General features: G+C 53.8%; 5 protein-coding genes across 5 annotated transcripts; 3 read left to right on the top strand and 2 right to left on the bottom strand.

The window, feature by feature from the left end:
- Nucleotides 1-3454: 3454 nt before the first annotated feature.
- On the top strand, nucleotides 3455-8995 carry PG997_007403 (chitin synthase; the record flags this gene model as incomplete). Its single annotated transcript, XM_066811718.1, has 9 exons — nucleotides 3455-3526; nucleotides 3598-3761; nucleotides 3814-4826; nucleotides 4870-5395; nucleotides 5464-6029; nucleotides 6083-6862; nucleotides 6904-7471; nucleotides 7538-8057; nucleotides 8123-8995. The coding sequence occupies 9 exons, from the start codon at nucleotides 3455-3457 to the stop codon at nucleotides 8993-8995; spliced, it is 5082 nt and encodes a 1693-aa protein (XP_066667060.1).
- A 1012-nt stretch (nucleotides 8996-10007) lies between these two features.
- PG997_007402 (uncharacterized protein) lies at nucleotides 10008-11154 on the top strand (the record flags this gene model as incomplete). The annotated part of the gene is made up of 2 exons (XM_066811717.1): nucleotides 10008-10436; nucleotides 10498-11154. The coding sequence occupies 2 exons, from the start codon at nucleotides 10008-10010 to the stop codon at nucleotides 11152-11154; spliced, it is 1086 nt and encodes a 361-aa protein (XP_066667059.1).
- Nucleotides 11155-12508: 1354 nt separating this feature from the next.
- Nucleotides 12509-14152, bottom strand: PG997_007401 (GPI-anchored cell wall beta-1-3-endoglucanase EglC; the record flags this gene model as incomplete). The annotated part of the gene is made up of 3 exons (XM_066811716.1): nucleotides 12509-13245; nucleotides 13307-13620; nucleotides 13725-14152. The coding sequence occupies 3 exons, from the start codon at nucleotides 14150-14152 to the stop codon at nucleotides 12509-12511; spliced, it is 1479 nt and encodes a 492-aa protein (XP_066667058.1).
- A 2146-nt stretch (nucleotides 14153-16298) lies between these two features.
- Nucleotides 16299-19336, bottom strand: PG997_007400 (uncharacterized protein; the record flags this gene model as incomplete). The annotated part of the gene is made up of 4 exons (XM_066811715.1): nucleotides 16299-17303; nucleotides 17360-18926; nucleotides 18967-19230; nucleotides 19323-19336. The coding sequence occupies 4 exons, from the start codon at nucleotides 19334-19336 to the stop codon at nucleotides 16299-16301; spliced, it is 2850 nt and encodes a 949-aa protein (XP_066667057.1).
- Nucleotides 19337-22034: 2698 nt separating this feature from the next.
- On the top strand, nucleotides 22035-23134 carry PG997_007399 (uncharacterized protein; the record flags this gene model as incomplete). The annotated part of the gene is made up of 4 exons (XM_066811714.1): nucleotides 22035-22135; nucleotides 22214-22251; nucleotides 22337-22844; nucleotides 22903-23134. The coding sequence occupies 4 exons, from the start codon at nucleotides 22035-22037 to the stop codon at nucleotides 23132-23134; spliced, it is 879 nt and encodes a 292-aa protein (XP_066667056.1).
- Nucleotides 23135-23414: the final 280 nt, after the last annotated feature.

Genomic DNA, 23414 nt, shown 5'->3' with positions numbered 1-23414 from the left:
GGAGGGTACGGTCAATTCCAAGTAAAAGTAGGGCTCCGGCTGCCACCTAATAATAAGTCACAAGTGCCCGCAAAGTACCTGCCTAGGGTCTACGCCTGCTGCACAAACACGACATGACCTTGCAGCACGTCGTAGTGGTAAGAAACCCGACACTCGTTTGGTTTTCTGTTTTTCTCGTTGCTTACGCACATCAATGTTCGGATCGGATGCTCGTGAGATAAACTTCCCCAGTCATCTTCAGATTGAGTCAGTCGGACGTTTTCCACGTTGGACCAGACGACTGCCGTGTTGTGCTGTGCTGTGCTGCGGGTTGCTCTCGACTCTCTAGCGGTGTTCAGGGCAAAAAAGTTCTGTACTTGCGCAGGGACGCCCATCAGTTTTGACGGCGGGGCTTAGCTTAGGTGGGCGTAGGCGTCCAAGAAAAGAAACTGGGACTCGAGAGTTCCAGAACAGATACGTTCCCTGCGCTCCCAGGCGACGGTCCCAAAGTGTGTCGATACCCTTGTTCCCCGATCGGACGATGACAACATGCTTTTCTTCAGGGGCTTCCTACCGGCTGGTGCGCTCCGATGCCAGTGGCAGAGCAGAGACCTCCCTGGGACTGGGAAGTTGCTGGTGATCAGTCACCAGACGGACTGATGGGCTTCACTGTTCAGATGCATGGCAATACGAATGCAAAGCAAAGTCATCGCACTCGGTTTCCCGCCTGCCAGCTGCTCATTTGTTTAGTTTTCTGACGCGTCTTGCCGTTGCGGGTTAGCGTGACTGGGCTCCTGGGCTCCGAGCTGGACGCCGCACGACCTCAGGTCGAGTGTCTGAAGTTGCACCACAGTGCAAGTGCACCCTGGATTTGCGGCGAGGGGTCTGGGTCTGCGGGCAAACCTTGATTCGGGCGGTTCAAGCGGGTGTGCGACCGCGGCCGAATTCAATGCGAACCTCACACCGTGCACAATCTCGACTCGCTCGACATTGAATATCCAGAATATGTGCATGTAGCCCACGCAAATGCAGTCAGTCATTGGCGAGGTGATTCAAGACATGGCCAAGCAAGCCCTGTCCGTCAAGCAGCACATGAACGAAAATGATCTGCATTGCGCGTCGCTGATCGATTAGAGTACCCCAGAGCCCATAGAGTGTCGTACCACGATATACCTTACCTACTTCCAGGTTACGTACATGGCGAGACCCGAACGCACTTATCGAGATATACCGATATACCCATCTAGCCATATCACATCACGTACTGCACCAGTCCATTGCCGCCCGTTCGGTACGGGCCCCCATAGTTTACCCCTAACGGTGAACGATACTACGTACATATGCCATTTTCCAAGTGCCGTCTTTGCATCCGTCTAACCACTGGTTTTTGGCAGGGACACCTTGAGGACTAACGAAGTAGGCACATCATCAGCAAAGGCGGCCAACCTCCAGCTACCAAACGTACGCGTTGGTCTATGTAGTAGTAGGTGGCAGGTGTATAGGTGGCTTACTGCCCAGAAGCACGGTGAAGGCAACACATGTATGGGATCAGCGGCTAGCTGCGCTCAGAGAGCCAACATCTTCGAGCATACCTTTGGCGGTCCTGCAGAAGAGTGGGAGGCTGGGACCAAAGAAAGCATACTGACTCGGGTATCTAGTAGAGTACCGTTGAAGCATGCCTTTATCTACTTGATAGCCAAAGAGGTATCAAGTAGGTACGATTCGAATTTTCTAGACGTCGCGCATGTATGTACTCCAGACGTTTGAAGCCATCCATCTAGTAAGGTACATAGCATACCTATCACATGAGATATGCAACGGCGAGGGGACATTTCATCGATGGCTGGGAACGAACGCAGCTATACACCTAAAAAGGAAGCACCATGGCGCATGGTTACACACGATTAAATATTCATTACTCTCTTGAGTGCATGCTCGCATACCACAACCGAACCTTCTGTCGTTCGCTAGCCACCCATAAAGAATCAATCTTGACCCGATCAACCTCAAACAGACTTGTCAAACTGTCACGATCCTGTCTCCCCGTCTCCCTGAACAAGTCGGCCCACTGTTGCGGACATGGGCGTGTGGCAGTGTAAATCATTGCTGGCTTGCTGTACGCAATCAGCCGTACAGTTAGTTGCAATATGGTCTAACTTTGGAAAGCGTGCATGTTTTCGTCGAGAACAAAGTGAGCCTCGGGCAATTATGGCAGTCCACCCGAGGTTCTGTCCACTCACGAAACGCTGGAAATCAAGGCGCACCGGTTGGATGTCAAAGGAAGGCCCCATTTCGCCTCTTCGTATTTGCCAGGGAGGATGGGGCCGCCTAATGCCGACAGGTCGGACTATTATGCACAAACACCAACACGGATTGCCATTGGGAAAAGAGCATGGAAGAACATGGTGTTGCCGACCGAGTGGAGGTGGCCAGAAGGAGGCTTATGTACGTGCACCAGGGATCGTCTCAATTTCTTTCAGGGGTGTCGACCACTGGCCTAGGATCAGCCGCCTCAAAACCAGGCTGGGCTGGGTTTAGCTTGGCCAGGCGTTCCGCTGAGAGTGCGAGGGTACTGCGAGGGGTCCGGGTCCGCTGCAACGATGTGTGAGAGCTTGCTGGCCAGCGAGCAGGGAGAGAGCGAGGGCAGAAGAAGAAGAAAAAACCACAACAGGCTCGGCAGCACAACAGAGAGAGGTGAGAGGTCAGAGGTACAGGACCACCCACACGGAGAACACCACTGTACCAGATCGACGCTATGCCTCTAGAGCCGTGCGCTTATTTACCTTAATACTCTCATGCAAATACACCGTTTGGGTTTGGTGCAAGTGCGCTCTTGGCCCAGTCCGCCCGCCGTACCACAGCAAAACGAGACCTGAACGCGGTATTCCAGTCGCTGGACCCGGCCCAGCCAAAGGGGACCAACTGCTGCGCTGTAAACCTGGTGGTGATCTTTTTTCTTGTCTGCCGTCGTCGTAGGCAGAGCGAGCGAGCGTTCCAACTCTCCCTTACACATTGGCTCGGGAAGTATCCGTATCTCAGACGCTTTCCACATTCTTCGCCTTTTCCTCTAGTTAGTCTATCGCTCTTCGACCTGCCTCACTCGCTTTGGCAGTCTAATACTCTATTGCTTCTTTAATCTCTTCATTCGTTTTCTACTATCTCGGGAGCGACGGTTCAGGAGGTTGCATATTGGCTGTCTGTTGTTGCCCAGCGACGATCGTTTCTACGCCTCTTAATTCGGAACCACGTCACACACGCAACCGACTTTCGTTCACCTCCCACCCGTCCGAAATCCTCACTCTGTCCATCGTAGCACGCCGCGAGTCATTAATACTCTGTTGCCATAGCCAAGAAGAGCACACAAACACACACACACACACTTTCGCTCTTGCTGTTTGCTGCCCTGCTAGCATCCAGATAATTCACCCACTCGTGCTTGTCCGCCAGGACAACACGGAGCCAGCGCCAGCCCATCATGGCACACCAACAGGGCCGCATGTCCATGTACTCGGTGGCATCTGAAGCTGCCGGGGACCTCGCGGAGCTGGTCAACAGGCTTCTCAAGTCTCGACGACGACTTTGCTCAATGGCATCCACAACATCTACCTCTCGTCCCAGCCATACCAGCTGGACGCTGGTACGAGCCTGGTTATCAACACCTGGCTCACTGCCCAACATGTGGGCCAAAACGGCCTCCCTGGCGGCACCGTCGACCAGGCGCTCGCGGCCAGGGCTTGGGAACATGCCCGCCGCCGAGCCGAGGACGGCTGTATAATCCTGGGGTTGGTCTGACATCTCTCGTCCCAAGCGGATATACTTGCTAACTTCTACTAGGTCTCTTCACACTTCTGCGCCCTCGGTCCTGTCTCCCTTCCTCTCTTCTCTCCCGCTGACCATACCTACTACCATTTTTACTGCTCTCGGGCTGATCCGGCCGTTTGTGGAATGTGTTACCCCCAATAACCACGCCACGGCAAGACAAGCCGCCCTTGGAGTGACACTTACACTGAACTTGGCCGGTAACCTGACGGCGGCTACGGTCTCGCTCTCCCAAGGAGGTATCGACACATTCCGAGGACTTCTCAGCATCCCTTCGGAGCCCGGGCACCGAGCATTCGACGTCTTCTACTATCTCCTGACATCCGCCTCCACCCCGGCGGAGCGGGAGTTCCTGGGCTTGAAATCAGCATCAGCATACACGTTACTTGCGCGCTCCGGAACCTACGATCCGCCTTCCTACCTACCAACTGCCGACGATGCTGCTGCCGCGGACGATTTCCGGGCCGCCTTGAAAGAAATCGGTATCAAGGGCTCGTCCCACCGTGACTTCATTTCCACCCTCGCTGGCCTGTTGAAGCTTGGAAACACGCTTGATTACGGCGTCGATGAGGATTCTCTCGACGACATCTGTGAAGATGTCAGCGGCCTCCTGGGTCTCGACCCGGAGGTCTTGGCCAGACAGTGCAGCACGGAGGACAGGAAAACATTGGTCGGCGGCCTTTACGAGGCCTTGGTCGATTGGGTTATCTCCAAGGCGAACGACGCCATCGCACTGCAAATGAGCCGGATTCGAGATGGAACCGAGTCGCTCGACGGACGCGGCGCACGAACGCCCACGTCGAACGAAGACAATGGCGACACCGTCTGCATCACGGTAGTTGAAGTTCCCGATCCGGCTCTCGGCAAGGCTGTTGCCATGCGCGGAATTTTCGACGATACTGCGGGCATCAACGCTGAGATGAGGGAGGACGGTGTTGAAGTGGCCGGCGCCGGGAGCTCGGTTCTGCGCGAGATGCAGAACGCGGTCTCGGACGTTGGCCCAGAGCTGGGGATCATGGAGTGGCCCCGTAGGCCGAGAGAGACAGCATGAGCTCGAGAAGCGGGAAGTAGTCTTGGAGAAAGTCGGTCTTGCAAGCGAGGATGATGGTTTCCTGAAGAAGCTCCTGTTCCCGGTAGCTGGTCAAGGCATCAACCTTGGTCGAGCCGGGCGGTTTGACCTGCCCGCTGTCTTGAGCAGCAGCCGAGTCTGGTACCACCTCTCGCTCCACCCCACCGACGATTCGCCCGCCAGTTTGGCAGCGCTGCCATCCGTCACATCGGCCTGGTCTGCAGGTACCGTTTCGCGTCAACTCCGCGCTTGGAGACTGCCGGAATGGGCCAACCGCCGAAACAAGAACCTGGATTTCACGGCCGATTTTGATCTCGAGGAGTTCTGCCAACGCTTTGCCCCCTTGGGTTGTCGAGACGGCCGCGACGGGATCGAGACATGGATCCTCGAGCGTGGCTGGAGCAACGGCGAAGTCGTGGTCGGCAAGGAGCGTGTTTGGATGCGTGAGACCGCGTGGTGGGAGGCGGAGAGCATGCTGGATCTGAAGCCCGAAAACAGTCTCCCTGGCATGGGCGGCATGGACACCGGGTACTCCAACACCGGAAGCAACTACTTTGGTGCTGGTGCGACCCCCTCGACTACGGCTCAAACAACAGTCGCGATCACATTATGCAGCACGACCAGAACCAGAGCCAGATGTCCTTGGGATTCAACCCCATGGCAGCCGCTGCTCCGTCCATTGCTCCCAGCGCGCTTCGCAATGCCACCCCTGGCGACTATGGCCTTGGCCGGAAAGGCGACACCCACCGAGATCAAGTATACTACACTTCTGAGGGCGATTTTATCAACAACCTGGACCCTGACCTGGCAGAAGGGAAGCACGTGGAGACTACCGAGTCCACCTTGACTCGCCGACTTTGGGTCGGTTTTGTCTGGGCTCTGACATTCTGGATCCCGTCTCCTCTCCTCAGTTTTGTCGGTCGCATGAAGCGACCCGACGTTCGCTTGGCGTGGCGTGAAAAGCTGGTCTTGGTGTTTTTGATTATACTGGCCAATGCCTTCATCCTCTTCTGGATCATTGCTTTCGGTCACCTGCTGTGTCCCAATTCAGATAAAGCTTGGAGTCAGGAGGAAATCGCCACGCACTTGGGTGAAGACGATTACTGGATCAGTCTTCGCGGCAAGGTTTACGATATGACGCCCTTCTACAGGCTGCAACACAGTGACACCAACATTCAAACGACCTCGGAGAACATGATGCCCTTTGCAGGCCAGAACCTCGACGTGTACTTTGTCCCCCTCTGCCCCTCGTTTGCCCCGGCCTCGGCATCTCCGATCAATTGACCCTGTTCCCCAACACTACTGCTCCGGACCCATTGGGCGAGCACAGGACTGGCATGAAACAGCCCGAGCCCGGCTCGAAGCTGAGGAACCCCAACTGGTACCGCGATACGTTCTTGCCCCGGATGAAAGAGTATTACCACGGTGACCTTGTCTGGGATACCAAGAAGGTCACCGACGAAGGACAAAAGCAGAACCATCCTTGGTTTATCTACGAAGATTCCATCTATGATCTTACTGATTACTTCCACACGATCGACTACATGAAGAACCAGGACATGTACAAATTCTTGGATCCGGCTCTTATGCAGGTTGTCAGCAACCACCCGGGCGAGGATATCACCGACCTGTGGCATTCGGCCATGAGCAATGCGGATGGCAACGCCACCACGACTACTCGTATGGGCAACACTGTCAACTGTGTGAAGAACCTCTTCTACGTCGGCATTCCCGATTTCCGTTACTCTGCCAGATGCCAGGTCAACAACTACATCCTGCTGGCCTTCACTATTCTCCTCTGTGCGGTTATTGTCATCAAGTTCCTTTCTGCCCTGCAGTTCGGCTCGAAACGTCAACCCTCGCCTCAAGACAAGTTTGTTATCTGCCAGGTTCCCGCATACACAGAAGGCGAAGATTCCCTCAGAAAGGCCCTCGACTCGCTTACTGCTCTCCAGTACGACAACAAGCGCAAGCTGATCTGCGTCATTTGCGATGGTGTCATCGTTGGACAAGGCAATGACCGACCGACACCCAAGATTGTCCTGGACATCTTGGGGTTGATCCCAAGGTTGATCCTCCGGCATTGCCATTCAAGTCTGTTGGAACTGGCGCCGAGCAGCTCAACTACGGAAAGGTCTACTCGGGTCTCTATGAGTACGAAGGCAATGTTGTTCCTTACATTGTCATCGTCAAGGTCGGTAAGGAGTCGGAGCAGTCCAAGTCCAAGCCTGGTAACCGTGGCAAGCGTGATTCCCAGATCTTGCTGATGAGCTTCTTGAACCGTGTGCATCACCGAGCCCCCATGAACCCTCTCGAACTGGAAATCTTCCACCAGATCAACAACATCATCGGTGTCGACCCCGAGCTTTACGAGTATCTGATGATGGTTGATGCCGATACTTGCGTTCGAGAGGACTCTCTCAACCGTCTGGTCGCTGCATGTGCAAACAATGCAAAGATTGCCGGTATTTGTGGCGAGACTGGTCTGCAGAATGAAGAGCGTTCGTGGTGGAGTATGATCCAGGTCTACGAATACTTCATCTCTCATCACTTGGCCAAGGCTTTCGAGTCCCTGTTTGGTAGCGTCACTTGTCTTCCTGGATGGTTTGTCCTCCCCTGCCCCTGGTTCTCTCGAGCCCCCTGACGCGTCGATGCTAACATTTTCACTAGTTTCACCATGTACCGTCTTCGAACTTCCGACAAGGGCAAGCCGCTCATCATCTCGGACGCCGTCATCAAGGATTACAGCATTTGCAACGTTGACACTCTCCACAAGAAGAATCTGCTGTCCCTTGGAGAGGATCGATACCTGACAACCATTATGATCAAACACTTCCCCTACATGGCTTACAAGTTCATCTCCGATGCTTACTGCGAGACCGCTGCCCCCGACGAGTGGAGTGTTCTGCTCTCGCAGAGACGCCGATGGATCAACTCGACCATTCACAACTTGGCTGAACTTATTATGGTCCAGAACATGTGTGGTTTCTGTTGTTTCTCGATGCGATTCGTGGTCTTTATCGATCTTACGGGAACAATCATCCTTCCGGCCACCACCATCTACATCGCATATCTCATCTACCGTGTGGCGACGCACCAGGGTCAATTCCCGATGTTGTCTATTGTCATGATTGGTGCCGTCTACGGTCTTCAGGCTCTCATCTTCATTCTCAAGCGCCGCTGGCAACACGTACGTTCTTCCCCCAACCAATTTCATGTGTCTTGTACGAACCCGCTAACTTTCTGACTTTCCAGATCGGCTGGATGATTATCTACCTCCTCGCTTTCCCCGTTTACAGTTTCATTCTTCCCATCTTCTCCTTCTGGCGCCAGGACGATTTCAGTTGGGGTAACACCCGTGTCGTCATTGGAGAGAAGGGAGACAAGCGTATTGTGGCTGTGGATGACGAGAAGTTCGTTCCTTCCAGCATCCCGCTGCAGCGATGGGACGACTATGCTATGATGAACAACCTCCCTGGTCGTCGTGGGATGCACGCTGAGAAGGCTGATTACGGAACGCCTTTCGGTGACAGCTACGAGATGGACGAGATCAAGAGCGTGTACTCGTCCGTCCGGCAACCCAGCGTCCTGACTGGACTGCAGGGCAATGGCCGCGCAGGTTCCACCTTCATGCCGCCTACTTCGCAGTCGCCCGCGCCTCATGGTCGCAGCACGCCGTTTGCGCCGTACAGCGACCAGCCGTCGCACCTGATGCACCGCCAGTCGACGGCTTCGTTCGGTGACATCCAGCGGATGGCAAGCCCGTACCAAGATCGGCCATCCATGACCAACCTGCGTGGCGTGGCTAACGCGTCCCCCATGCCCGGACGGGATATGCACCGCCAATCGCAGGCCACGCTGGGTTACGGCGGTGGTCACAGGTCTGCGTTGGGCCACCACGGGGGTCACCAGAGCATAGCTTCGTTTGACTTCCAGCGCGGCAATGCCGGTCCTGATGACGGCATGATTCTTGAGTCTATCCAAGGCGTGCTGAGAGAAGTTGATCTCGACACCGTGACCAAGAAGCAGGTGCGTGCCTTGGTGGAGCAGAGGCTCCAGACGGAGCTGGTGGGCGAGAGGAGAACGTATATGGACCGGATGATCGACAACGAGCTCGCCAACATGTAAGCGAAGTGTCCGTCGGTCGGTCTGAAGTGTGGCAGGGGTGTATATAAAGACTACATTTGGATCTAATGGTTGATCTGATCTTTTGAGGAAGCGTGTACGACTGGATTTTTACAAAACTTGGGCGGGCGTTAACAAGATGATTGAAACTCTATCTACTATTATTGATATATATCTCCTTATGAAAAGTGTGTGTACGCAAGCGGCGAGGGCATAATGCATTTTTCGGATACGTACCTGGTGGGCAGGTCTTGATGGATAAAGGCTTGAATTGGTCATCCCATATACTACTTACTACTATCACGGTCCCTCCTGGCTAGAAAGAAGTTATCACAACAACAACCGATTAATACAGAGTTCGAACATGATTTGTGTAGCATCGTCGCATTGAATAGGTACATCATTCGACAAGTACGTAGATGCACGTTGCGAGGAGCGTCGAATTGATTGATGCATTGAAATTGCCATCATGAACAACCTGTCTGTCACATGGCATGGGGTGTAAGTGCGATGGTCAGTCAGCCGCTTATCTCGGGCTCCATTGGCCGCGATAAGGAAATCAAAATGCACAGTGACGTGGGGGTTGGCTCAGTCAGGCAAAGGTTCTTAGCGGGAGACTTCAATTGAAGGTCGGTTACATGCTCGTATTTGTAAGTCCGTCAGCAAGCAAGCATTCTCTCTTTCTCTCTTTCTCTCTCTGGGCGGCTGATATCGACATGACACTGCCAATTACCGACGCCGACACCGCCTTTTCCATCCCGAGTCCACGCCAACCTCGCCCACAGCCAATTGACCCCAGGTCATGATCAATGCCTCTAGCAACCGCCAGGGCTCTTGACAGAATCCGTGTTTCTTCTCTTCCTCGGCCGCAACGCAATGCCACCATGAAGGCCCTGTACAGGCCCTTGGGCCGTTTGAGAACCACGACGACTTCGCCGACTACTGCGCTGCCCTACTGGGGCCAAACCGCAACCTCTTTCTATTCCACCTCGGCCAACGTCTCGCCGCCCCAGAAATGGTCGCATCCCCGAGCACGGCCGCCGTGACCGACGACGAAATTGTCGACCTCAGCAATAAGCACCAGCACTCCCTGAGCCTGGCGGATCTGGTCAAGCATGGCCGCCCGCCCTTGTCGAGCGAGGCCCTCTACCAATCCGCCAACTTCACTCTGAGCCTGCTGCCCATCCGGCTTGCCCGTCGCATCCAGGCCCTGCGCAACCTGCCCTTTATCGTCGTGTCTAACCCCAACATCAGCAAGATCTACAACAACTATCTGCACTCGCTCTCGACTCTGCTTCCCTGGAAGCACCGCACCATTGGGAACCTCGACGCCGAAATCCGCTTCACCTCGGTCCTGGCCGAGCTCGTCGCAACCCACCAGGACACGATCCCCATCCTGGCCAAGGGCTTCCTCGAGTGCCGCCGCTACATCTCCCCGAGCGAGGTCACGCGCTTCCTGGACGAGCACCTGCGCGCCCCGCATCGGCACCCGCCTGATCGCCGAGCAGCACATTGCCCTGCACTACAGCTCCGCGCCGCACTTCGACCCGGCCTCGAGCCCGACGCCCTGCCCGGAGCACCCCAGCTACATCGGCGTTATTGACACGGCGCTGTGCCCGGCCCAGGTGGTGGACTCGTGCGCGAACTGGGTGGCCGAGCTGTGCGAGCTCAAGTACGGCGTGCGCCCGCGCTGGATCATCGATGGCGAGCCCGACACGCAGTTCGCCTACGTGCCCATGCACCTCGAGTACATAATCACGGAGCTGCTCAAGAACGCGTTCCGCGCCACCGTCGAGAACCGCCGCAACCGCGAGCCCGTCGTCATCACCGTCGCGCCCGAGCCCCCGGACGCGGGGCCTCCGCGGGTGACCCTGCGCCCGCCCGCCGAGGACATGGGCGCCTTCCGCAGCGAGGACATCAAGCCGCTCGACGACAACGCGCCCGGCGTCACGATCCGGATCCGGGACCGCGGCGGCGGCATCTCGCCCGACGTGCTGCCCAACGTCTGGAGCTACAGCTTCACGACGTTTTCCGACTACGAAGTGCCCGGCGGCAGCGAGGGCGGCGGCGGCGGCATGATGGGCTCCGACGCCCTCAATCTCATCTCGGGGCCAATGGCGGAGGCAGCTCGATCGCCGGCTTGGGGTACGGCCTGCCGCTGAGCCGGGCGTATGCCGAGTACTTTGGCGGCGGGATCAATGTGCAGAGCCTCCACGGCTGGGGTACGGATGTGTATCTTCGACTTAAGGGAGTCGGTAGATCCAATGAAACGTCCTATCCTAAACCCCTGGCCTTCCAGCTTATATGCAGGCCTCCACCCTGCTCTCATTTCATATCCTTTGGGTCTTGAAAAAATCGGTGAAGGAAGGAAGGAAAACTATGGCGTTGTATTATCCGGGATGAAGATTTTAGTATTTCTATATGCCGCCCCTATTATGAAATAGGGAGCAGAGCGAAGAAAAGTCGGGTAGTTTTTATATATCATTGGGACACTTCATTGTGAAGGATGTATCCCCCAAATAAGGTGAATCATGATACTAAACCTATCAAATGAGTCGTGTAACGATTCCCAACTCCCTGTCTCCAAGCCCCCTGCATATTGAAAATTAGTATGTGAGCTTACCCATCAGGAGACCCAATGGAACATTGGCGGTGCGGCCGTTGGTGGTTGTACGAGAAGCTCGACAAAACCTGACGTTCTGCTCCGGCCATGTTCTGACGAAATGCAATCGATATTGATGAAAACGTATCACAGGCTGAAATGTTTCATCTCGCAACCTGATCTATCCTGGCTCTAATGGCTTGCTACCTTGCTCGGGGTTATTGTGATACAATTTTCTCTCGGTTCAACAGATGCAGTCAGTCGGGCCTTAGGGACATCCAAGGCATGTACAGTATATGCCTATAACATACCTAAGGCAAAGCAATATGTGGTGGATACAAGGCGATTTGAGCTCATACTTATTCTAATATATCATGCCCTGTTATTCAACGTTCTCTTGCTACGTACTCACCAAAATGGGCTGTTCCTGGAAGCATCAAAGTCGTAAGCTCTATTGACTGGCCCTCATGATTTCATACATGGCCATTAGAGTATCCTGGCAGTCAAAATCATGAACACCCCTTTACATGTATCACGTAACCCGAAGTTCCGTTGTCGACAGGGCGGATTCTCACAAAGTCACAGGAAATTATCCAGAAATGTGATGTTCATAATCGTTGAATGTCAATTTTGTTCAAGAACCTGGTTAAGCAGGAATGCCACCGTTTACACTCCTCAAGGGCAGAAGAGGGAGAGAATATTACAAAAATTTTAAGTCAAAGTGTCGAAGGTCACGTCTATCGTATCCCGTTTGTCGGGCTTTTCTTTTGTGCTGTCTCTCATACCCATATTCCTAATCCCAATCATGTCCATATCCCTACAAGCGGGTCGAAAGTAAATGTGCACATTTTAACGCCTACCATCGCCTGAACCCCATCACCTCAGCTTTGCAAACTGAAAACCATTGTTTCCTTCTACAAAGCAGAGAGGGCGATGATGATGGCAGCGACAAGTGCGCCATAAGCACCAGACTGCATGTCAGATGACGCGGCGTTGGTGCCGGGGACCTGCGTGGGGCTGGGCGAGCCCGTGGTGACGGTGCTGTTAGAACCATAACCACTACCAGCACCGGAACCAGAGCCGACACCCGAGCTGGGGCTTGACGACCCGTAGTTTCCGCCGCTGCCGCTGCCGCTGCCTGAACCGCTGCCGCTGCCGCTGCCGCTGCCGGCGCCACTGCCACTGCCACTGCCACTGCCACTGCCGGAGCCGCTCCCGGAGCCACTGGTGCTGCCAGGGTTGGTAGCGCTGACGGTGACACTCCCAGTGGCCGAGGCCTCCAGGCTGAGCTGCGAGGACTGACCGCTACCACCGAGACCAGGGCTTCCACCAGTGTTACCAGTGGCCGAGGCTGAAGGTCCACCGACGGCAGTCGACATGGTGGTGCTCTGGGACGCAGAGGGCCCAGCCGAAGAAGAGCTGGATGATTGGGCGTTAGAGCATGAGAGGTCGAACAGGGGCTGGCCGTTGAGGTTGTTGCCAACCAGGCCAAAGCTGGGGTTAGGCATGTCGGGAGCGGCATCCTGCAGCGTGTACCACCACGTGTTCACGTTGCCGAAGAGCTTGCCGCAGCCAACCGTGTCCCAGTAGTTCTTGGCGTTCTCGGTCGAGGGCACGGCCTGGCCGACTGTCTTGCCACTAACAGGCCAGCCTATAAAAACGAGTATCAGTACTATATCTGAGATGTGTCCCAAAGGTGAGTCTGTGCTTACCAGTCTCGGTGACCCAAACCGGCTTTCCACCAGCGGCCGCCTGAGTCTGGCCCAAAGCGTCGTCAAAGAGCGGCCGACCTTGGGCGATCGGGTTGGACATGGTGTCTTGGAAGTAGGGGTAAGCATCGGTGCCGACCCAGTCACAGGCATCGACGACAGCCTTGTTGGAACCATTGGCCCAGGCAGTCCAGGTGTCGACGTGACCGATAGGGGCAGTCAGGCTCGTGCCCGAGATCAACTTCTTAACATCGCCAATGTACTTGACAATCACTTCAGGGTTGACACCAGGGTTTTCGCCGTTCTTCTGGCCCATGCTAGAAGCGAGTCATTGTCAGTAGGTCTAACGTGGTGGGCAGCAGTAACCCGCAGAGTAACTAAAACGGGCCAAGAGACTCAGGATGTGTGTATATATACTTACGCGCTGTTTCGGTACAGATCCTCCGACCCCACCGAGATGCCCTCGACGATGCTGGTGAAAGCGGTGCCGTACGTGTCGATGGCCGACTTGAGGGCCGTCAACTCGTTGCTGAAGGTGTTATCTCCAGCCGACGCCCAGAGTCCCAGCAGGAGCGAGGTCTTGGTGTTGATGGCGGCCTGGATGGCCGAGATGGGCGAGTTGGCGGTGCCGCCTTGGACCATGGTGTAGAGGCGAGCGGAAGTGAAACCGGGCGCGCCGGCCAGTTTCTGCGCAGCGGTAAACTCGGCTTCGAAGTCCGACTGCTGCTTGGCGGCACCGCTCGTGAAGGTGCTGCCATAGTTGAAGCCTTTGGTGGCGGCGAGGCCCCGGCGGCCAATGCCAAGATTCCGCCAGTGACGCGCATGGTAGTGAGGGTGGTAAGTAGACAACCTGAGAATAAGGAGTATTAATAGGAGGAGGAGCAACTAAGGTTACGGCTTCGTCGTGGAGGATTCAAGCTTTAGGTGATGTGCTACTGAGGTTGATTTGAGGCTATGTAGGTTCGAAGTAGACAATATAGAGAGCCCCAAAGGACGATTTAACAACGAGAGACAAAGCGAGCGAGCGGCAAAAGGAAGTTAATAATGTAGGTATAAGAAGAAAGAAGGGGCTCCAGAGTTTAGCAACCGGCAAGCGAGCGTATATCACGACAGTCTGAGTCTGAACAGGAAATTCAAACAGACGATGTGGTGTGACGAGAGGATGAGTGTGAGGGAGAGAAGGAGGGAGAGAGAAGAGGAGTGAAAAGGAAGTTTCATCTATTACACATCGAGGCCTACCGATTGGAAGCAGCACACACAACACAGCCCGTGTTTTGTTGATTCCGCCCTTCCCATTCAGGGCATGTGTGTACGTAAGTTACGGGATGAGTGGAATGGGGAGAAATCTGGGCGCGCGCGCACACCTGCACCTGGCTTGGCCCATGGTCCTCCTTCTCGGCTGGACCTCCAGGTCTAACGTCTTTTCCCCTTCTTCTCGGCCGTCTCATTGATTCTTTTCGTTCCTGGACGTGTACCTGAACTGACAGCTGACGGCCACGTAAGAGCTAATACGTAGCAGGTACGCAGTCTAGACTGCTGACTTGGGCGGCTTGCCATGACTGAACTTTTGTATTGATGTATCGATGTATCGTTACGTTACGTTTTCCGCCCTCCCCTTCTCTCTCTCTCTCCCTCCCACCCCCTGCGTCTCGCTTCTCGCTTCTCAAATGTGTGTGTGTGTGCGTGTGCGTGCGCGTCAACGCAAGTAAGAGCGACTGGAGCGAGAGGTCTAGTAGTCAGTCAGAAGAATCAAACGGTACCGAAGTAGGCAAGTCCAGACCCATGTTCCTGACCTGACAAGGACCAGGTTCTGTCGAGATCGGACCAATGACGCTTGTCCGTCTGATGTTTGTCCCTTGTCATTCCTGCTCATTCGGGTCAAACTTCAGTTCGTGTGCCTTTGCCCAATTTTGGTGTGTGCATCTCCCGAGAATGCCAATTTCTTATTTTAGGTTTAGTTTCCACCCAACATCATTGGCCTGGGGGAATTATGCGATGACACTGTAGGTGGTGTGACTGGCTGCATTTTGCGCCCTGCAGCTGTATTTGCAAGTGATGATGGATGACCTATCAATTTTCTGTCGTACGGATGGCCGGAACAGGTTGCGTTGGAATGGTTCTTCAAGCGCCTTGCTTACCTGCTTACCTACCTACCTCGTATTCTTTCGTCCACACCATTGCCTGCTACTGCTACAATGACACGCATCGTGCCACACAAATCAAGATTTTTATGTAAGTGGATGAGGATAAAGACCATGTTCTAAGCTACCACTACTGCCATTGCTGCTTGCTTCCGTTCGTAAGTACGTAGGAACTAATCCAGGCACTAAAGCTAGCAGCTGTTTATGTCTCGTCTTCCGAAGGGATCAAAGAGGGGACGGGAAGAAAGAAGGAAAGAAGAACAGTGGTGTCCAGAGTCGGCTACTTTGCTCCCTTCCGAGCGTTCCCTGCCTTGGTGGCGTTCGCGAGCTGGCTTGTTCCTGCATCTAACTTCATGCAGGCAGAGGCAGACACCTGTTGCATGCCGGCCACTAACAACGTACATGACGGTAAGTCAACGCCACGGCTCCCAAGAACCCAACCCAACTGCCAACTCTTATGTAATTACTGTCTCATATCCATCGCTCAGCCCAACTTTGTGTGCCGTGGGCCCAAGCCATGTCCTACTTTTGATATTAGGCTGTTTTTGCACTGGACTCGTCCAAAATACCTCTCAGAAAAACCAGGCTCCTGACACTAGAAGTCGTCATGGTCTTGTGCAAAGGTAAATAGACTCATGGGAGACAAAACGTATCATGAGATCATGGCTCCAGGGTCCTCATGGATATATTCAAGCAGGCTACTTTACAGGCAGTGTCAAGGGGCGCGTGCCACATTTCAAACGAAGCCACGAATGCCCCGTATCCCCCCCGGACTTCTTCCTGTCTTTACTCCTGCTGCTGTCCCTCCTGTCCTTGCGTAGAATGTTTTGAACGCCGCCTACAACCGAGTTAGACTATTTCTTCCAGAGCTTCATGATGCGCTGTGACGCACCTCTTCCGTAGTAACGTTCCCCTGTGGGACTTCCTCTGCCAGTGAAATCTGACCCCTCGGCAAGTGAAGGCGTAGATGACCGAGCTATAGGGCTGCCTATATGCAACGAGGAGCTGTAAGGCTCCAGAGGCTCGGTGGCGTTGTAGACATCTGCATCGTAATTCTCGAGATCCGACAGCCCCCGATGCTGCCTGCTACGGTAACTCATGGGGCTTCCTGAATCGACCGAGTAACGAACTGGCATGTTTGTGTCGGGCGATGCTGGGCGTGGGAGATCAGCTGAAGACCGATGGGGTATCTGCGATTGCAACTCCAAAATGGTGGCATTCAGAGCCGCGTTTTTGCTTGTGAGGTCAGCGATTCGTTTCTTCAACTCCTCCTGCTGCGCCCTGCTCGCAGTCATCAGGCTCTCGACTTGGACCTTGAGACCATCCGCTTTCTTTTCCACCCCGTTCTTGAGAGCATCTTGCAGTTTATTGTTCAGCACCGCAATCTGAGACTGGTAAAGATCATGGGCCTGTTGAATCTCCACGCCACGGGCCTTGAGCTTCATCTCCAGCATCTCAGCTCTTCTATCGGCTTCTTCTGCCCCCGACATCGCTGCTTGGCGCTCGTTCTCCTGAGCTTGGTAATTGCGCTCCGAGACGGTCAACCGCTCGACCTCTTTTCTCAAGTGCTCCAGTTCGCTCGCGTCTGCTTCGACTGATTGAACCCGCTGTTTCCAGCCAAGCTCTCGAGTTTCTGCTTCGGAAACCAGGACGCGAAGTTTATCAGTCTCGACCTTGATAACCTCCAAGTCCCGCGTAAGACTATCTCGTTCTGCGTTCCACTTCCTTTGCTCTTCCCGAAGGACTCGCAGCTTGGAAGACAGATCCGCCTCCCATTTCTTTGCGAGAGTGCGACTTCTTTCCGAGTCTTTCTTCGTTTGGACCTCGATCTTCTTCGCCTCCTCGAGTCTTTGCTTTAGCTGTCGATGCGCGAGGATCAGGTTTTGAGCTTCAGCTTCGGAAGCCGCCTCCTGACCAGCCTGCTTCGTAGCTCGCCCATATGCGTCAAGTGCTGCTGCTTCATGAAACGCTCAAACGTCAAATCATTGTGTAGCAGCATGATTTGACGGTAGAGGTGGTAGTATTGCTGATCATCGCCAACAGCCGTTGCAGACGCGGGAGTGCTGGTATACTGAGTAGTCCCATGTGTCAAAGGCCCCGGCCTCTCGTAATTAGACTCTTGCTGGCTCAAGGCTAGCGACGGGACGCTGTCGTTTGCGAGCGATTGGTGCAGCTCTGACTTGATAGCCTTATTCGAGTTGATCAAGTCTTGCAAATGCGTCTGTGAGCCGAACGAGGTCAGTTGCGCTTGTAGCGCTGGGCTATCACCACCTCTACCTGATGGCCTTGCGCTCGAACCGTCATGCAACGAATGGCGGCTACTCTGGGATGACTGGCGGATTATCGTAGGGTAAGAGCGGCCGCTGATGGGCGACTCAATGAACGGTGGCTGCGAGTTATCACGGCTCGGCCCACCAAAACTCGAATTCGCCCGGGACAAAGATGTGCTCAGGAGAGCATGGTCTTGCAAATCCTTCTCGAAGTCACCCCTAGTCGAGGAGTTCCGGGCACCCAGCTGGCCGAACGGCAAATCGGGCTCGCCGTCCATTTCAATGGAGTATCGCAGGGCCATGCAGTTCGCCACCACCTCGGCGGGTTCGCTCTTGATCCACCTGCCAAAGTCGGTCTTCTCGGAGTCAATCGTCAGAGTATAGAAGTTCTCATGCAGGGCATGGCACTGACGGAACTGTTCGGAGGCGTGTCTGATCTCCGTGGGTTGCACCTCAATCTCATCCGAGTCGGGAGCATCAGCGTGGCGAAGGTAGCGCTGAGGCTTCCGGATGTAGTCCATAAAGTTGATTGGGTATAGCCCGTAGAGGATAGTGAAGTAGTTCAGAAGCTGGGGTATCGTCTTTTCTTCGACTTCAGGCATGTACGCCATCTTCTGCCACCCGGCCGCGCTTGGGGAGATCCTCCGCTCGGCGTAGGCGCTGACGCCCAGCTCAATAGCAGAGAGCTCGCGCTCCCAGAATAGGATCCGGGCATATACGTTGAAGAGGGTTGACAGGTGAGGGACTAGCGAGGAAGGCATATGCGGCAGGATCATCGTCAAGACCGTCAGGGCCATAGTCACCACCGTTGTAGACGTATCTAGTTGAAGGATGTTGGTCAAGGTCCCAAAGATGGGGGTTTGTAGGATTTGGTGAAGGTGAGGCGGCTGGCTCTGTATGTAATCGCCCATCAAGTTGAGCGCGTGGGATCGCCATTTCTTGTCCACCATGTACTTGTCCAGGAGGCCCATGAAATCCATCGGGTGCCTTTTCCCGTAGATTATCAGTACCTCCCGCAGTTGCTTCTCTTTGAAAACTGCAAGACCGGCGTCGGCCCGGATCGCAGAACAACGGTCTTGCACCCAGAAAGCCATGACTTTCTCCGCCAAAGCGATTGCGGCGCCAGCAGCAGGATCATCCGCGCTTTCTACGTCATCCGAGGCCAGAATATCGCGGAACAGTTTGTGAGCCTCTGATGCCAGGTCCTTCTCCCTGGTTGAGCAGGTCCAGCATGGGAAGCAGCTGCTCCCACCACTGTATAACCTTTGCCGGCTGTCCGATCAGCGGCCTCAATCGGCGCAAGATGTTGATGAACGGCCCGTAGCGGGCCTGGGTGCCTTTGACATCTTTCTGGTAGATGGCGATCAAGTCGTCGTTGAGCTTGTCGGCGACGCTCTCGTCGAACTTTTCATGCTTCTCGAGGTAGCCTTCGATGATCTCGATCAGGTCGTCCGGGAGGGGTAATCGTGCGGTGGGTATGAAGGAGCTGATGGCTTTGGAAAGCTCCTTGAAAGATCTAACATCGAGCGGCCGTGTGTCAGTTCGAGTTCGCGATGCTCCAAGTTTTGCGCGCGACAGATGGCTGATGACGATTAAGGGCACACTTACGGAGCGGACGCCATGTTAGCAGCGAGGCTTGGGGATATGTGCCAATCACCGTCAGGTAGGTCAGGCTTGGTCTGATGATTTGCTCATGTCGAGGGATTCCAAGGTTCAATCGATGCGACAGGTCGGGAAATTTGCTTGACGACACTGCAGCTTTAGCACCTACACGGAAGGCTATTTTGATAGCTGGGGGAAAGAAGGTTAGGAGCTTGCGACCCTGGGATCAATCAGATCAATGGCCAATGCAGGTCCTGTTCGACGATTAGAAGTGGCATGCGAGGGAAATCGCTTAGTGGAGACCGGGGTCGTGGTCGCGGGGGCCATGACGGATAACAGCGGGCTAAATGCATCACCACCAAACCCCCGGCTCCTATTAAACTGACTGAAACACTTGATCAATCCCATGTCGTTGTATCTACGCTGGGCATTTGAAGAAATTATACGCATCCAGACATCTATGAAGCATGGATTACTGCTCTTTGGATGTTTTATAGAATAATACAACTCTTTCTTGTGTGGTTGGATCTGCCACCGAAGAAAAGTTAACTGGCAACCATTCTACAGCTGGCCGATATTACTACTTGCTGGATGCTGTCGTCCGTAGACGTGCGGCATATTGGGTATTGCATTCTCCCAACCCCATGCCACTTCCTTCGGCCTATCAGCTTAACGTGGTATCATGCCAGAAAGATAATACTTAGAGTACAGCATACATAATACAACCCATGATTATGTTTCCTCTTTTCGCATGCATAGAATACTTGCTAGGTATGATCCAATCCATATGACTATGGGCTGGATAGAATATATGCAAACACTTCTGTCTAACAAGCCCTATTTACGGACCCAAGTCATAACTGCCATAGACACATTCCGGAGACTCATGTACCTACTATCCTATCAGACCCTGCCTGACTTTAGTTCAGTGAGCAGTGCTTCGAGTAATTCACCGTCACCCACGCTAGGTTTACTCCCGTTGTTCGAGGATTCTTAAGTATATAAGGGAAACATTTTTGAGTGGCTGGTAACTCATACTCCATGTGGTAAGGATGGCTAACAGTTAAAGGTAGGCGCTGAATCTCGGACCGGGACTTACATCAGGTGCCTATCTTCACTACACAACCCACACAGGCTCTTTCACCCCTATTCTACGGCTTGTAGTACGTATCGTCACGGTTCTACCAGGCTACCCTATCTAGGTACTGTTGATGTTCCCCAGGTTGGCTTGGGCTGTGATTCCGTTGCCTTTTTCGGTATCCAGGTTTCTTGGTAGGTACTGTCTTGTCAACAATGCTACTTTACTTTGAAGTACTACAGATAGTTTCACATGTATATTCTATGTCCCCGCGTAGAAGCATACCAGCTATTGAAGTGGCTGATCTCGTTTTGGTTCTCAGTCACCCTCACGCGGAATAAGTACTTAGCTGGAGATGCTCGGCTCCGATGAAGTATCCGTACTCTCGTGGAATATAACGACTTGGCATCACCTGTCGGCCAACACTTTGTTGTAGACTGTTATTACATTCAACGTATAGGGACGTGATGGCGATTATTTAAGAGTGATGCTATTCCAATATGTGGTTGACTTTGGAAGGCTCAAGCTGACCTCCATGTTTAGGAAGACTAGCAAAAGGCAATGCGGGGATATCCGACGAATGCTGGAGACCACCGAGAACCCCTCGACAACCCCCATAAACCGCAGCCTGGAGCCCTGTTTCTCCCGACCATGTGCAGCTCCGATAATTTCCATATAATATCAAGTGACTGCTTTTTGCGGTACTTACTGACAAACTCGTGCTACTTGTCTACGTGGACCTGCTGTTACTGAAGCAGGTATCTGCCCATCGTCGGTCCATGCCCTGAGCGAATCGGCCGATGTCGATCAGTGGCCCGTTTGACGGTTGAGCCACTGAGCGCTGCGTTGTGGGGCACTCAGGTAAGACTGAGCTGCTGAGCCCGTCAGGCCCCAGGGGGCTGCCCAGAATATCGCGGGGAAGTGGGCTTGCCAATACTGGGCGGGGGAAGCTACCAGCCAGGCCCTAGTAGCTCAAGCTGGAGAGCTATTTTGCATGTACCTGCCGCTGGAAATGCTTCCCTCAACTCGACTGTGCCAAAGGGTTGACTGATAGCGTCATGGTATTTCCGTTCTGGAGGCTACAGTATAACCAAAGTGACATTTCGATACTCAGTGTGAATGCAGACATGGCATGGCATCATCTATTCGCTGGCCTGCACGGGTCTGTGGAGGGGCAGTGAAGGGGGCCGTATGGCAAGCTGGTGGTCTATTAACGACATTCGTAAATGTTTCATCGGTACATGTGTGCATCTCGTGACCACCTGATGATGGGATGTCTCCAGGGCCAATTACGTCGCCAGACACCGAACCCCTCCTTCAGGCGAAAGCCAATCATCTGCCCTCTTCTCCCCAGATCAATTGAAGAAACCCCTCGCTCCAGGACTCTTTCTTATTAAGTCAGTCAACCTGTTGTTTGTTTCCCTTCCAACCTTCCTACAAAGGCATTACACCCTCAAGCTTCTCATCCCAAGGAACAAAGCAACTCCTACCCAATCCAATCCCATCACCATCACCACCTCGATCAGTTCTGACCTGATCTCAACCCAACTGCAATATCCTCCATCCAGCGTCACACTCGACTCTGCCCTACTATCCATCCTTGACATCGACTACCTTTCTCACATCATTTTGTCTCGACCATGGCAGCCAATAAGTCCTCGGCCATCAATGATGAGCCTATCGAAGTCCTCTTCGTTCTGCAGGAGAAGTTCAACCTCTTGGACTTCGCTGGCCCCTTTGAGTAAGTGGTCCATTACGAGTCAGGCTTGACTTGTTATGTTATTGTGTTGAAAATAGCTCTGCTAACAATGATTACTAGGGCCCTGACCTGGGCACAACACAACAAAGATGACCCTTGTAAGTTTCTTTCCCATTTCTGGTGTAGTAGCTACTTCCAAGGTCAAGAAGCAGGAACTAACTAAATGTCTTTTTCATGCTGTAGCAACCAAGGCATTCGAGTGCACCATTGCCGGCGCCGAGCCCAAGATCCTGTCTGAACAGGGCGCCATGGTTGGCTCCCAGATCACCTACAAGGAGGCCTACGAGCGACTCAACGACTTCGATGTAGTCGTCATTGTCGGCGGCGACAGTGACCACATCCTCAACTCCAAGGCAGAGCCCTTGGGCATCATCAAGGCCTACTCTGAGCTGCAGCAGAAGGACTCTGCCCGAGAGCGTACACTCCTGTCAATCTGCACTGGAGCCCTCTACCTTGCCGAAGCCGGTGTCCTTTCCGGCCTGTCGGCGACTACCCACCCCGACTACATGACCGCCTTTGAGAACCTTTGCAGCCACTCTGCTGTCCGGGATGCTCAGGAGAGAACTGACGTGGACGAGGAGGCCCGCTACGTCGTCAACAACCTTCGCTTCGACATCGGCGAAGAGGATGAGAACCCCTACATCCGCCGCAAGTCTGATGCCCAAGAGACGCGACGACCCTCCAACGCTCGGTACGTTCAATTACTGTCATATATGCAATGTTATTTTCTTGCTAACAAGTGCGCACAGAAAGGGAAGCATGTCTTTCAAGAGCCAGGGCCGCCGCGAGTCCATTGTCCGCCGCGCCGCGATGCGCCTAGGTGGTCTTCGGGTAATCACGAGTGGGGGAGTAACTGCTGGCATAGATGCAACACTGTATCTTGTCAGCATCATGGTGGATGAGGAGTGCGCCAATGAGGTTGCCCGCGTTTTGCAGCACAACTGGGTGAAGGGCAAGGTTGTTGACGGTCTCGACGTCTAGAGGCTTATAGAAATGGGAAACTGTAAAGCAGAGTAATGGGATACTCTCGCATGTAGACCGCGGCTAGATCAGGGTAGATCAGGAAGGTCCAGGATCATTGACGGAACTCAACGGATACCACTTGTAAAACAAAACAAAAAAGACATTTTATTTATTCTAAAAACCATTGCGTCCATCCAGAAGAGTGTTGATGCCTGTTTTGTTCCGTTATCCTGTGGGAAAAGCTGAGACTGACTGACGTTGAGAAAGCTCACCCCAGCTGCCAGGCTCACATTTATTA

The sequence above is a fragment of the Apiospora hydei genome (assembly GCF_038363865.1).
Source record: "Apiospora hydei strain CBS 114990 chromosome Unknown utg000006l_segment0_segment0, whole genome shotgun sequence".
In the NCBI taxonomy this organism is placed as follows: domain Eukaryota; kingdom Fungi; phylum Ascomycota; class Sordariomycetes; order Amphisphaeriales; family Apiosporaceae; genus Apiospora; species Apiospora hydei.
This window is presented reverse-complemented; position numbering and strand designations above follow the sequence as displayed.